The 14,300-nt window shown below is 57.2% G+C and overlaps 5 protein-coding genes across 5 annotated transcripts; all 5 read left to right on the forward strand.

Moving 5' to 3' along the window:
* Positions 1-3: 3 nt before the first annotated feature.
* DICSQDRAFT_65396 (uncharacterized protein) lies at positions 4-295 on the forward strand (the record flags this gene model as incomplete). The annotated part of the gene is made up of 2 exons (XM_007367957.1): positions 4-185; positions 238-295. Coding segments are annotated over 2 exons (240 nt in total), but the record flags the coding sequence as incomplete, so codon positions are not given.
* Positions 296-653: 358 nt separating this feature from the next.
* Positions 654-2,048, forward strand: DICSQDRAFT_109054 (uncharacterized protein; the record flags this gene model as incomplete). Its single annotated transcript, XM_007367958.1, has 3 exons — positions 654-1,214; positions 1,274-1,445; positions 1,567-2,048. The coding sequence occupies 3 exons, from the start codon at positions 654-656 to the stop codon at positions 1,959-1,961; spliced, it is 1,128 nt and encodes a 375-aa protein (XP_007368020.1). The 3' UTR covers positions 1,962-2,048.
* Positions 2,049-2,646: 598 nt separating this feature from the next.
* Positions 2,647-5,168, forward strand: DICSQDRAFT_109058 (galactose oxidase). Its single transcript, XM_007367959.1, has 4 exons — positions 2,647-3,587; positions 3,949-4,416; positions 4,474-4,617; positions 4,685-5,168. The coding sequence occupies exons 1-4, from the start codon at positions 2,861-2,863 to the stop codon at positions 4,885-4,887; spliced, it is 1,542 nt and encodes a 513-aa protein (XP_007368021.1). The 5' UTR covers positions 2,647-2,860; the 3' UTR covers positions 4,888-5,168.
* A 3,058-nt stretch (positions 5,169-8,226) lies between these two features.
* DICSQDRAFT_172224 (uncharacterized protein) lies at positions 8,227-9,791 on the forward strand (the record flags this gene model as incomplete). The annotated part of the gene is made up of 4 exons (XM_007367960.1): positions 8,227-8,331; positions 8,393-8,573; positions 8,634-9,430; positions 9,486-9,791. 4 exons carry the CDS (start codon positions 8,227-8,229, stop codon positions 9,789-9,791), a joined length of 1,389 nt encoding a protein of 462 aa, XP_007368022.1.
* A 699-nt stretch (positions 9,792-10,490) lies between these two features.
* On the forward strand, positions 10,491-12,212 carry DICSQDRAFT_162551 (uncharacterized protein; the record flags this gene model as incomplete). The annotated part of the gene is made up of 2 exons (XM_007367961.1): positions 10,491-10,812; positions 10,872-12,212. Exons 1-2 carry the CDS (start codon positions 10,507-10,509, stop codon positions 12,210-12,212), a joined length of 1,647 nt encoding a protein of 548 aa, XP_007368023.1. The 5' UTR covers positions 10,491-10,506.
* Positions 12,213-14,300: the final 2,088 nt, after the last annotated feature.

Below are 14,300 nucleotides of genomic sequence, written 5' to 3' on the forward strand. Positions count from 1 at the left end.
GCAGACGTCTATTCATACGCAGCGGCCTCTGCGCTCGGGGCGTGTACGGTCATTCGCAGCATATTCGGCGCCATATTCCCGCTGTTCTCAACGGCGTTATTCCGAGCCCTGAACCCCCGTTGGGCATCGACACTTGTCGGTTGCGTCGCGATCCTGATGATTCCAGTCCCTATCCTGCTGAAGAGGTTCGTCCGCTGCGCATAGCTCGCTTCTGGGTAGGCTAACGGTTTATTATAGGTACGGCCCGGCGTTGCGCGCACGGTCGCGCTATACCGCGAGGGCATTGGAGGGCTGACTGGTGCAATGTAGTCGGGTTACGTTGATACGGACGCAGAGATGACAAGGCAGCAATATGAGTGCGACATGTCGTAATGGCGATACTTGGGCTTGTATAGTAGTCGCCAGCGGCAGGGTGCTAATGAGATGTACAGACGGACAGACTTCAGAGTATGAGGCTCGTCGGGTCGATGGCGTCGAGTAGTAGTTTGCTACGTCGGTGACGGTTCGCGAGCGTGACGATGACAGACGCGTTGGATCGTCTCACGCGCGCGCTCGGCGCTCCTCCGCTCAAGACGACCACGACGACCTTCACGGCTTCACGATCCCGCAACTTGACACGACCACCCCTGCTACCTTCTCATAAAATCGAGACTATGCCCGGACCACGCAATCAGAAAAACAAGAAGAACAAGAAGGGCTTGAAGAAGGCGCCGCCACACGCACCAACACCCGCAGACCCGGCCCACGACGCGAGCACTCATCATACCCCCACCCAACCGCACGAACAAATACGCGAAGCGGCTAGTTCGAAATCCTCACTTAAATATCCTTTAGCAAGTCTGCCCCATCCACCGCAGGACACTCCAGACGGCCCGCTCGTCTTGGGATATGAGCCTTTGCCCCAGCTGAGCAACTACGAATACCTGCACCAGCAGGAGTACGATGCAGAGCGGTTTCAACAAGTGATATACCATCATGATCCCACATACCCCCATTATTCTCCATACCCCGACGAACCACCCATACCGCCCTCGCTGCTGAAGGTCCCTTTTATTCACGACCCGGGAAACGGGCCCCGCGTCAAGGACATTCGCGCGTTCCTAGCCTCAAAGCTAGCCTCTCCGCCCTCACTGGACGATCCGTTATGTGGGGAATTCGCGGACGACGCGGTCCTGCAGATGTTATGCACCGTACTCCCAGAGGAGACCGCAACGGTACGTCATCATCAGGTTCCTCCGTCTTTTCCTCATCATTCATACGCAAGAGCATGTAGATTTTGTGGTATAACAAGAGCAGAGTGACAGCGAGGGTATGCCCCGCGTGCCAGAGGCTGTATCGGTTAGGCGATGTCCTTCCCGACCACCTCGCGGGCGAGGACGCGCGCGCTGTGCAGGACGCCCCACCTTCTCCCTACCTCGCGAGGGAGCAGGAGCTCAGCGGCCTATGTGAGTACCCCCCGCCTCCCTGCTCGTTCCCTCACGCCCTGCAGGTCGACCTCCTTACCGCGAAACCGTGACATTCCCCCTCTTGCCCGCGTTGTCATACTCACCCCGCGCGCGTACGCAGGCTCGCCCGTGTGCTTCATCCTCGCGTCGTACAACTATCCGGGCGCGATCCGCTCGACGTGGGGCCGGATGGCGGAGGAGCTCGACGACGCGACGTGGGACCTGCTCGACGGCCCGGGGCAGCAGGCGAACGACATGGGGCTCGGGATGTTGCTCAAGATGACGAGGTGCCATGATCTGGGCCTGGGCCAGCTGTTCTTCCCCGAGTTGGACATGGACTCGGACGGGACGGCTCATGAGGAGGGGGATGAGGATGTGAAGTGGGTGGGGGAGGCGGAGGGCAAGGTTGAAGGCGTGGCCCTGCCCACGGACCGGGCAGAGGAGAAAGGCGTCGTGGAGGTTATGGAGAGATTGAGGGTAGAGGATGTGAGTGCGGTCCCCGTCCCGGTGTCGTGACGCTAGGACGGTAGGGCAAGTTGAGGACCGGTGTGAGTCCGCATGTTCGCTTTCGGGTTGCTTACGACGCTTCGCTCTCCTGTCATGCTACACCACTGCTTTTGACGTTCGTGAATACTAGGCTACATTTCTCCGAGGTCACTACCAGCATCGCACCCAGGATGCCAAGGACGTCGTTAGTGCGCCGTTGAGCCTTGTGCTCTCCGTATACCGTCGACTGTCACCCCATATCACCATCATTCATGGAGCTTACCCGATGCTCCATCGTGTTACGGCTAGCAAGGGATGGGTGCGGTCTGTGCGAAGTCTCATGCTACTCCGCGTGAGTGCTCCCATCGCCAAGTCTGTTTGGCCGTGTTCCACCCGGTCGACATGGCCCACTTCGGCAATGTTCACTTCGTATCGAGTAGAACACGCTTGCCCGATTATGACCCTGCAGATCCTCTTGCGCATCAATATGTCTACCTTCGCTTGCAAGACGTCTGACAGCTAGTCGTTGCGCCATCTATAATCAAGTCTCGTTCATAGGATACCCCGTATATGCGACGTCCACATGCCCGATGAGGGCTCGTCGTGCTGTAAATACGACGTAGTATAATTTGGGCGGTTATCTACCGGATTCGATCCAGCCTCTCCGCTCACAAGGGAACGGGTACTGTGTTCTGCCTATGTACATACATCCGCTCGCAGCCCGCTGCCGAAGGCCACGCTTGATGGTCGTGCAGCGGGCACAAGACGGGTTGCACAAGCTCGACTGGGAAGGCGGGCCGCGAACGCTCGCACCGAGCCTGTATCTGGCGCTCAGCGAACATCTTGTACCCGCAGAGCTTCGTGCTCGCCGTCTCGACTCTCCCTCTCCGCGGTCCTAGCTGAACATCTACCGTACGGACGACCCGAAGATGCCGACAGACCAGCCCCGCACTATGTCTGTAATCGACTCGCCGCGCACCTCCGGAAGCACGCTCTCGGACGTGCCCGAGGAGCAGCCGATGACCCCGAGCGCACGCTCGCCGTACTTCCACCAGGCGGTCACCGGCTCCGCAACGACGTTCAAGCCTGCTACGAGCACGACGTCTCTGTCCAGTGTTGGGGCGGGCATCACTTCGCCTTCGAGGACACCGTCGGTGACGAGCCAGCGGACGCCTTCGGGACTCACGAGGTCGGGCACGGGGAGATCGGCCAGCGGGGACGGGGGGCCAAGCGGGGTCGCAACCCCCAGGAACCCGCGGTCTGGGTCCCCGGCGACGCTGAAGGAGCGGGAACGGGAACCGCGGGATGGCCGGGAGGGCAAGGACGAGAAGCAGGAGGGGGGCACAAGACGGGAGCGGGAAAGGGAAAGGGAAAGGGACAGGGAGGGGGGCGAGCGCGGGGGCGAGCGCAAGGGCGGGAGGCCAGGGCAGCCTCCACCGACGCACCGGATACGCAACACGCCGCACCTGCCGCATGCGAAGGACGTCGAGCTCACGCCGGCGACGCTCATGCACTGGAGCAGGGCGCCGGTGTACGGCGCGATGCCTCTGCATGGGTCGAGGGCGCATAGCGTGACGCTGATCGATAGCACTGCGTGGATGTTTGGCGGGTGCGACGAGAGCTTGTGTTGGAGGGATGTGTTCTGCTTCAATACTGGTGCGTGTGTTGTTTTCGATCGTGGCGAGCGCGTGTCGACACTCGACGGCAAGGGGGGCGAATCCGTCTTTGCTAGTCATGATAAGGAGGATTGTGGTTGGTGTTGTGAAGTCTCGTACAGTGTGGCTAGTAGAGGTCAGGCCATCCCTGTGTGCACGGTGCACAGGCTGCGGCAAGACCTCTCGGAGCCGTGCTCCTGAGATCCCTGCCGTACTCAAATGTGCTCATATGCGGTTCCACTGGAGACATGTTACTGTCGCGGTTGTTCAGATCCTGTGCGAGCGAGTAGAGACAGGACCTCCTTTTCCTCGCCTTTGTGTTGCATCCCTCGCGCCTGCCCTTGCTCACTCTGGCGATTCAGAAACGATGCAATGGTCCCACCCTGAGGTTGTGGGAGACATCCCCCCACCCTGCCGCGCGCACACCGCGACGCTCGTCGACCGCAAGCTAATCGTCTTCGGCGGCGGTGAAGGCCCCTTGTACTACAACGACATCTACATCCTCGACACGACCATGCGCCGCTGGGTGCACCCGATACTCCCCGAAGACGCGGTCATTCCCCCGCCGCGCCGCGCGCACACGTCCGTCCTGTACAAGGGCAAGCTGTGGATCTTCGGGGGAGGGAACGGGAGCACGGCGCTCAACGACGTGTGGACGCTCGACGTGAGCGGGCCCGTGGATCGGATGCGGTGGGAGCAGATGGAGACGAGGGGGAAGAAGCCGACCCCGCGGGGGTACCATACGGCGAACCTGATCGGGAACGTTATGGTCGTGGTGGGAGGGAGTGATGGGAGGGAGTGTTTCTCGGATATCTGGTGCCTCAACCTTGGTGCGTGCTTCGGGCGCGGATGGGGGATGCAGGGACCGACGCTGACGTTCATGGCAGATACCTTACTATGGAGCCTTGTAAAGCTCGGGGAGAACCACAAGCGGCTGTCGCATTCGGCGACGCAAGTGGGATCGTATCTATTCATCTTTGGGGGGCACGATGGGGTGACGTACATGTCTGATCTCTTGCTGTTCAACCTCGGTGGGTAGTCCTCGTTACTCGTGCTTTAGTTGCCTGGTGAGCAACGCTGACATGACTCGTTCGTCAGTGTCACTTCAGTATGAGCCCCGCCAAATCGCAGGGCGACCGCCGTCCGCCCGTGGATACCACGCTGCTTGCCTCGCTGACAGCCGCCTATTCATATTCGGAGGCTTCAACGGCGTTGAGGTCTTCGATGACGTCCACCTCCTGGACCTCGCTGGCGCAGCGTACCTCCCACAGGTCACGAGCTTCCATATCGACGTCGAATAATCATATCGGTCCCCTCCATCACCATTCCCATCTGTTCCTTCTGGCATGCCCCTTCGTCATCCACATTTCCTTGGTTCCTGCGGCGAACAGCGCGAAGCGTAGGCCACCGCGGCAACCGCCTTCAACATGTAACTTATACCCGCGCACCCTCTCTGATCATGATACGCCTAGCCATCTAATTTGCGTCGCGTCTGCTGTTTGCTGTCCTGCCTTCATCCCTTCTCTTTTTCCCCGCTACATAGCGTCATCAAAGTGTGTATCGTCTGGTGTCCATCTCGTCCCCTCAAGTTCTATCTAGTACCTTGCAGTCTCGCACGTCCCCGCCCCTGGCGGCCGGTCTCTTGGCGCTGCCTTCTTCAGTCACACAGTAGTCCGTTTTTCTGAGTAGGTTGTGCATATAGGTCTCAGATGTATGTATGGAAAATCTATATCGTCACCATGTATCGTTTCGGACACAGTGTACACAGCTCTTCATGTTCCAAGGTTAGACATGCGTGAATCCGAGGATGCACTGCGACGACGTGCGTGCGTGGTTGTCTCGGAGGATGGACGGTAGGTACCGTGAGGGGGTGTCGCTGTAGATGGCGTTCGAGACGGAAGCGTGGCTGACCTGTGTTCCCCATACGCAATGGTAGCAGAGGCATCTGGCCTTACGGCGACTTATCTGAGGATGTCGACAGGGAATGCCAATACGTGACGCTACGGCTACTTCCTTCAGATATACAGCGCGCAAGCTTAGCACTTTAGGACGTCTATGAGCCTAGGCCACTGATTTCGAGGTATGTTCTTGGCAAGCCCGGAAGAGGTGCGATACATATGCGCCCATCCTTTGCTTGGAAGCGACAGGTACCACGCGCGCACGTCCGATGCCCCCGTCCCACCCAGTTCGAAACCCGCATTCCAAATGTGGCCGAGGGCGGTCACCGCGCACCCCACTGAAGACAATACGTGGGCAATGGACTGTCCACCAGCGCATCCGTTGATATGGTCAATACAGCGCCCGCGGCCCGCTTGACAAGGTCATGTCGGTAGGCGTTGTGGAGCTGAGTCGAAGCTACATACTTGCACACACATAAACACGCGTCTGGCCTAATTATAACCTGTTCTTCTGCGCGATCTTTCGCAGCGCAGGTACCGAGGCGCGTTCACGCATCTTTCGCGTGTCGTAAAGATGGAGGCTTCTCCCGTTTATTTTGGCTGTGGACTTGTGGAGCGTCGCGATCGTCGACGCCCGGGACCGAATCCGTTTTTGGGACTGCCCCGCGGATTTGCCCTCGCACCGCAGCAGTTGGGTACCGGATGAGTTATGTGTCGCGACCTCGGGGGCAGATGAAGGCGAGGTCGCGCAGTTCTATTCATTAGGTCCAGGAGCGGCGAAGAGATAAATGTGGACATACTCGATTGATCCGTTGGCGTCAGGAGCGAGCCACGATACTGTTCACGGATATGTACTCGAGTACGATCCTCGCAAGAATCAGTCTCCTCTGACCTGGATAAAGCTAGCAGACCCGACAGGGCGCGCCCGTCACACACTTCGACGTCCGCTCCATGTTTGCAACATCAAGACCTGATGTTGCATGGCTTCCGAGACAAATGCGTGAGCCTGTAGAAGACGGGCGCATCGAAGCATGAAGCACGCAATGCAGTGATACATCATCGCTATGTCAAGTTTCCAAGGCTTGCGACAAGACAGATACTGTACGAGACGACAACGTGACGTACTGACATGACATACCTGATGGATCATTGCAACGTTGAAGATGGGACGTCGGGGGCGCTCCTACATGTTATTGCGGTGTTATGGGCGCATGCCTCATGATGGCGAAAAGACAGTCGCACTCGACTCCTTGGCAGAGTGCGGCACAGGTGTGAACCATCGTGCAATGGTGGATGAAGCATGACCTGCTGATTATGTATAAAGTTGGATGATTGAATCCAGGCAGCGATTGCTTCTGCGTACAGCTGAACCGTAACGAGGGTGCCATCCCGCTTCGAACGGGAGATGGTGAGGACGTGTGACACGAGGGTTCGGAAGACGGGAGAGTGGCAGATGACAACCATGTCTGCCATGCGAACGAGCGCGGCAGTTGCAGCCTGTCGTAAAGCGAGGCACCGAGGAAGAGGGGCAGTACATTGCCGGACAACCGCGTCGGATTGCAGATCCGAGTCGGGAAAAAGTACAAGACGCACTAAATTTGTGCTTCCAACTTGAACGATCCTGCCAATGCACTTGGCGCCTGCAGATGTCGACATGGACGTCTGCGAGGGAAAGCGGTCCGGACAGCCCACGGCGTACGGCATATTTAGATCGGCAGGTCCTGTCAATGGGAGAAGCACCGAGGACTGCTCAGGAGCGTTGGAGTGGGAAGGAAGTCCCTGGCCCCACAACGCCCATCCAAGAATAACGCTACGCTTCGGTAACCTGCCAGGGAGTTCGCCATGATTCCTTCATGCTCGTCCTTCTGTGTTTCGCTCTGTCGTTGAAACTGACAGTTTCGCGAGGCAGGGGTGCGGTGCGGTGCGTCCTGATGCGCCTAGGATACTCGTGACCTTAGATAGCCGATGAGAAGACTGACGAATCAAGCAACAGGAGACATGGATGCATGGATGTTCACGGACCAACGGCGCGCGACAGCAGCCTCTCCCAAATCGCAAGAGGCTGAATATGCAGTGGTGCAAAAATAGCTCAAACCGGGCCCCGACATACCGTGCCCCCCCTAAGTGTGTTGCTTGTGCCTGGCGTCCCCGCGGCCAGGCGCACGTTGTAGATCATGAGCGGCGGATGCCAATGAATCGGTTCCTTTGATGGCAATGCACACGATGTCCCGGGTACAGGAGTCCTCGACATCCCAGAGCCCATAGGTGCCGCTGCTTTACAGTGGTGTGGTTGTCCAAGCCAAGAGAATGTATGTCAGCCGTCTATCGAGCGACTCAGCATTTGTCGGCCGGCAGGCGGGGTAGAGAGAATCCCCTAGCGACCGGCCTCTTTCTGGAAGATAACGGATCGAGCGTTGGTAGGGTGACTGGATCAGTCGCAAGTCTCTGATGCAGCCGGAGAGTGGTGTCCCAGTCGGGCCAATCACCGATGCAGAATCGAGGATCAGCGTGTGCCCAGGGGCTGCTATATAACTCCGGTAGGGCTTGGCTCTCCATCATCCCTCTTTCCTTCCGCTCTTGTCTCTGTCTACTCGAGCTGTCGCTCGCTCCCCTTCAGGCCGGTGCCTATTGTTCACTCTAACGCGACCCGGGGTCGTTTCGTTTTCTTCGAGCTCACGAAGCATTATCACTTTCACTCCTTCCACCTGACCGGTCGTCGTTTTATCAAGTAACTTTAGCACCATGTACCCCAAGGCTCTTCTCGTCGCTCTCCTTTCTCTCGCCCTCTCCGCTTCCGCCGTCCCGGCGCACAGCAAGAGCGCATCAAGCCAGGACGAAGCGTGCGCTGTATGTACAAGCATTTTCTGTGGGGGTCTTGGCGCTGATCTGGAGCGACATCTTTTCTCAGGCGTCAGTTTCGGTTAAGACCGTTACCGTCACTGCGACCGCGGCTCCCGCCGCTTCATCCGGTGTCCTTGTCGCCAACCCCAACGCTGGCAAGGGCATTGGTGGCAAGACCGGCACCGGTGCTACCGGTGCCAAGACTGGCACCGCTGGTGGCAGGACGGGCGGCAAGGGCGGCAAGGGTGGTATGTCTTATCCTTAATCCGCTACGGGATTGGCGTTGTTCATGTGTGTTTGCGTGGTAGTTGGCAAGGGCAACACAGGCACCGGCGCCGGAACCGGAACCGCTGCGTCTAGCAGCGCCGCGGCATCGAGCACGAGCACTGCTACGACTGGCGCAAGCAGCGGTGACAACGCTTCATCTGGAGCGGCTGCCGGTAACGCCGGTGCTAGCGGTAACGCTGCCAGTGCCCAGACATCGTTGACCATCGACCCCAGCAACATCTTCACTGCCTTCGCTTCGGACGGCAATGCGAACGCCACCGCCGGCCAGGAGCCCTCGCTCACGTCGACGAACAACTTCATCAACTTCTGCCTCCTCTTCCCCGACAAGCAGAAGACGAACGGCCAGCAGGTCCTCGACGGGTCCTGCAACCAGACCCCGATGGGTGTCATCGCCGCGCAGACGAAGATGCCGTCGTCCAAGTTCCAGTCCCCCGCCAACGGCGACACCATCGCCGCGAACACGGACTTCACTATCACCATGGCCATCAACAACCTCGAGACGGGCCACTTCACCAACCCCACGACGACGTTCCACATGGCGCCCCAACAGGTCAACGACCAGGGCCTCATCAAGGGCCACTCGCACGTCGTCATCGAGCAGATATCGTCGCTCGCTCAGACTACGCCCACGGACCCCACCAAGTTCGTCTTCTTCAAGGGTCTCAACGACGTCGCCGTCAACGGGGCCCTCACCGCCACCGTCCCTGGCGGTCTCCCCGCCGGCACCTACCGTATCGCGTCCATCAACTCGGCGGCGAACCATCAGCCCGCACTTGTCGCCGTCGCCCAGCGCGGTGCTCTCGATGACATGATCTACGTGAGTCACTCGACGTCCCGCTGCGACGACTCTTTGCTGATTATGCTTGCGACAGGTTACTGTGTCGGACAACGGCGCTGCTGCATCATCGGGCGCCGCAGCGACTGGCACTGGCGCGGCTGCTGCCTCTAGCAGCGCAGCGGCTGGCACAGCGGCGGCCTCTAGCAGCGCCGCCGCGGCGTCTGGCACGGCTGCTGCCACCGGCAAGGGTGCCGCGACTGGTAAGGGTGCCGCAACTGGCAAGGGCGCCGCTGCTGGTAACAACGCTACCGGTGCGAAGGCTGCCCCTGGTGCGGCCAAGGGTGCGGCGGGTGCAAGGACTGGCGCCAAGGGCCAGGGCAAGAACCGCCGCCAGTTCTAAGCGGGTCGCGTCCCTGATCCCCTAACCTATCCTCCCATATATGCGTCGGCCTCTTGTTCATCGCCATATCCCTTGTTTCCCTAGCCTTGTGTACGTGTACTTGATATTCACACTTCCCGGTCTACTTGATTTCTCTCTTTGTTCCCTTCTTTCGTGTACTCGGAACCTAGCCACCTTCACGGTCACGCTTGAGGCGGGGCGGAACGCTAGTCTCGTTGATCCTGTAGCAGAGCAATAATACGGAGCATGGAAACCCCTCGCTATGTGTGCTTCTCGAAGTGTCGCTGTAAGTGGTGTGCCGGAGGCTCCATGCGGATTACTGAAGGGAGCTGCTCGATCGTCTTGAGAGTATATTCACCTCTTATTGCTGATTCGTATCGGACTTTCACTTCGAAATCTGGCATGGCTCGGCCCATGGTTGTAGAAGGACCGTGGCCGGCCCTAAATAGGCCAGCAGACGCTAGTCGATAGCGTTGCAAACACGGGCAAATAGTGTCGACGCGCGACGTCGACTGCGGCAGTTTGATGACTGCCGTGTATCTTGGCTCGCAGAAGTTCTTGAGCAGACGCCGCGGTGCAGCCTCTGAATTTGCGAACGCTCTCCACGACTAATCATCTATCTACAACGCCTATCTACTCCATGGGAAACTGCATATCCTTTCCTCGGGTTAGCACCTCTAGGCGTTGCGGGACCCACGGAGGACAGTCGGATGGTATGATTGCTGGGACAAATGCGGAAGAAGTCATACCGTGTGCCGACTCCACAGGTCCGGACCCGCCCCATCCCGCACTATATAATCAAGATGTCCTGGCGTTATTGTTTGACGTCTTCAATCCTTTCAATCGCACCGATCGTGCAACGTGTGCTCGCAGTGCCCGAGTTTGTCGGGCATGGGCCGAGCCAGCATCGAGTGTCGTCTGGAGCAAGGGTGTGGACCTCACGATTTTATTCCGCATTCTTCACCGACCCTCTTCCTTGGACACAATGGCTCGCAAGATTTCTTCGTCGGATCCAGGAATGGTGAGCTAGCTGGCTCTTATGAGCTCAATCCATGTTTCTGACGCAGCCCGGCGCAATAGACCCAAGAAAAACTTCAGGTCATTCGCCATGAGGCTTGGCAAAGCTTCTTGCGCTGTGGAGCTAGGATTCGGGAGCTATCCGAAGGAACCTTTGGGTTAATCCCCGCTTACGTAGAGCTGACCCATTTCCTTATTCGCAAAAACGGCACACAAACCTTCCTCCCCCATCTGAAGACGTTGCACTGGAGACAAAGAGCTGACAGCTCGGGAATTTTAGTCCGCTTAGTCCCGCCGTCTCTCGAATCTCTCGTACTTCACGTCGACGAGCTAACTGCCGGCTGTCCACTGGGGACACTTGGGTTGCAGCTCTCTTCGGCAGCTCCCTTTCTCCGTAGGTTAGAGATCACATGCCAGACCGGACTCCCCATCAGCTTTCTCATTCCCCTGAAATCCATCCGTGAACTTACTCTTCATAACGTATTGACCGCGTTCAAGCCGGAAGACGTCCGACGCTTGCTGAAGGCCCCCAACTTGGAGGCTCTTCATTTGTCCATCAAGAACTTCGCGAAATGCCAAAGAGTTATGGACTCTGGTCCTAACCTACGCAGCATCTACTGTATAGGGATGTGCGAGGATCTCGCATCCTTCATATCTCTACTGGACGCTCCCAACCTCTACGGGATGTACTTGCTGAGGCCAGGGGACGTCGATGCCCTCCGTTCTTTGATTGGCGAGTTGAAGAGCGCGCCATGCACGCGAAGCGTCCGCTCTCTCAAGTTAATCTACGGCAATAGCGCTCTCCGATGCGATCCGACCCCCCTTCGTTACGCCGTTGTTGCTCCACAGCTAGCGGTTGGGAAGATAATCCTGCAACCCTTATTCGGACACTTCAACCAACTCGATACGCTTATTGTGGGTTCCTGTCACTGTCCCAGTGTCCTCACCGACGACGACGTCCTCATGCTCGCCAAAGCCTGGCCAGGGCTGAAGAAGCTCTCCCTCCCATCACATGCCACATCCCCTTACTGCTCACGGGTGGCGTCATTCCCCTCCGTAGCGTCACTATATCACCTCTCATATCTTTGCCCGGAACTTATCCATCTCGAGATAGAGCTAGGGGATATCACTCTGCCTCCTGAATTTCTGCAGTATCCCATTCCGCGAATTGCACATCGCTTGCGCACGCTCAAACTCTCCTCATTACGTTGGATTGAGCCCGATGCTTTGGCACTAGTACTGGCCGAGGTGGTGGATGGCCTCTTTCCAACGCTGGATGTCGACGTATGTATCCGGGACAAGAGGCCCCACCTTCAGTGGCACGGCTGGCCATTGATGTGGGCTAAAGTACGAGAGTTACAGGCCGGGCGAGAGCGCAGGTCGATTAAGAATTGGCAAGGGTGATGACTTTCGAGCGTTGATGGATTGTCGAATGCGTCGCGCTTGAGTTCATATGGATTGCTGCCTACCGTAGTTGTAGATACTGTCATCATTAGTGGGGTATGAATACTTGTGTCCTGGCGTTGCATGTATCAGGGTATCCCTCCGCCGTCGGCGGGTAATATCACGTCTTGAAGTCCCGTGTGTTCAGTTCGAGACTTCCGCGGAATAGCAGGTCGGGCTAGTCAATCCAAGGCTATCCATATCGGCGGCGGTCTGGACTGGGGTCGCGGAAGAGATTAACACTACTCAGATTGGCAAGGAACTTCTTCCTAGACCCGATCAGCTATCTAGTCTCCTCTGCAATCTGCAGTGCAGAGTCATAGCCGCCAGTCACAATGAGCGGCCGAGATGCCCATATTTCGTGGATGAGATCTAGTTGCTATGCGAGTCGTCGGTCTGATTGCTTGGCAATCTATCTATGGAAGAACATACTGAGGCATCTTTCGGAGGAACCTGGAGGGTCTGAGTAAGAGTTGCAGAAAGGAAGAGACCTCGACGCTCAAGCTTAGTACGCACTTCTGCGTTGGTTACTATAGTTGGCTTGCTCTGGTTCAGCAGAATTTGCATCTCAGAGTAAGCTGCGAGCGCCGCCTGGCAACACTGCTCTCAGTTGAGCGATTAAGCTCGGCCGTACTGAAAAGTATCATACTCCCCGCACCCACTACCACTTACACAGAGAGGGCGGAAGCTATTCTTGGTGCTCGCAGCGCCGTTTTACATCTGGACTGCAGCTTAGATGGCTATCTCAGTGCATTCGATGATACGTGTGGCCGTAGGCTCCTCGAGTCGTATCACGCAGGAGGCGATTGAGACCCCGCTGCTCAGAGTTACTGTAGCGATAACGCATTCTCAGTAAGTCTCCATAGTGAGGCCGTCGATCCAATGAGAATGACGAGTAAACGTAAAGCATGGAGGCTGCCATCGAGGCTCGCTGAGCCACGCGTAATCGAGCATGATGGTGGGAGTCGCTTGTTGTGTACTCTCTTTGTGCGAGCGAGGGCCGCATGCTAGTAATAGGGCCAGGCACTGGAGTTGCTAATCCAGGCCTTGAGCTCATCATTTACCCCAATGGGCACGTAGCTGTACCTGCAGGATCTATTGGCCGTCCGTCAGTGCTCCTCTGCGGACTACGTCAAGACCTACGCACCTAGTACTATACACACAAGCTCGAAGATTTATGTAACAAGCTGCGCATGGAAAACGGAGCCAACGTCACAAATACGTACCACAATCCACTCGATGTACCTGCTCTTATCATTCTTCCTACAAGGACAGACGGTAAAGCCTCCATAGCACAACGACAACTAAATACTGTGCCCGGTGTGACGTTCCAAACGCCCCGTACAGGCCGTTCGTCACATCTGCGTGAACAGAACACCCATCGCGCCCACGGCAGCTAAGGCAGATAAAGCGACACCACTCATGGCCATCCGCATGTTCCCAGCTCCGTTGCGAGCCGCAGCGACCTGGACCGGAATAGGAGAAGCCATCTCTGTGCCGGCGATACCCAAGCTACCCGAGTTGTCGATAACGCCGAGCGAACAAGAGGCGATCGGGAGCGCGCCGCTTCATCAGCAAAAAAGCGAAAGAAATGGTCAGTTATGTCCGGGATCCGTCTTACACGGCCAGATTGGCGAGATATGGCAAAGGGATGGCGAAAACTGGTAGAGAATCGCCAGGTATGATCTGCAATGGCCGGACCTTGCGGGGCGCTTGAACACTGATTGTCACTTCTGGCTGAGTGTATGGTCTTCGGGTACCGTACTGCAGCAGAAATCTGGCCAATATTGTACATTTTTGACTAGGTCAATGAACATAGATGGTCAATGTTTGGTGTCATTCCTGCCATGGATGCCCAGGCTCACACTACGGAGCGGTCATTTATCATGCTGAACTAGCCAACAGAATTATCACATAATCGAGTATGTAATTTTGATAAATTATACTAATTGGACGCAAACTACTATACACGGAAGAAGGACGCACTGCTACGAATAGAATCAGACAGGGTTAGGGTTAGTAAGGCTAATCGCTGACTGAGCACGAGCA

This window comes from Dichomitus squalens (genome assembly GCF_000275845.1).
Source record: "Dichomitus squalens LYAD-421 SS1 unplaced genomic scaffold DICSQscaffold_30, whole genome shotgun sequence".
Classification (NCBI taxonomy): domain Eukaryota; kingdom Fungi; phylum Basidiomycota; class Agaricomycetes; order Polyporales; family Polyporaceae; genus Dichomitus; species Dichomitus squalens.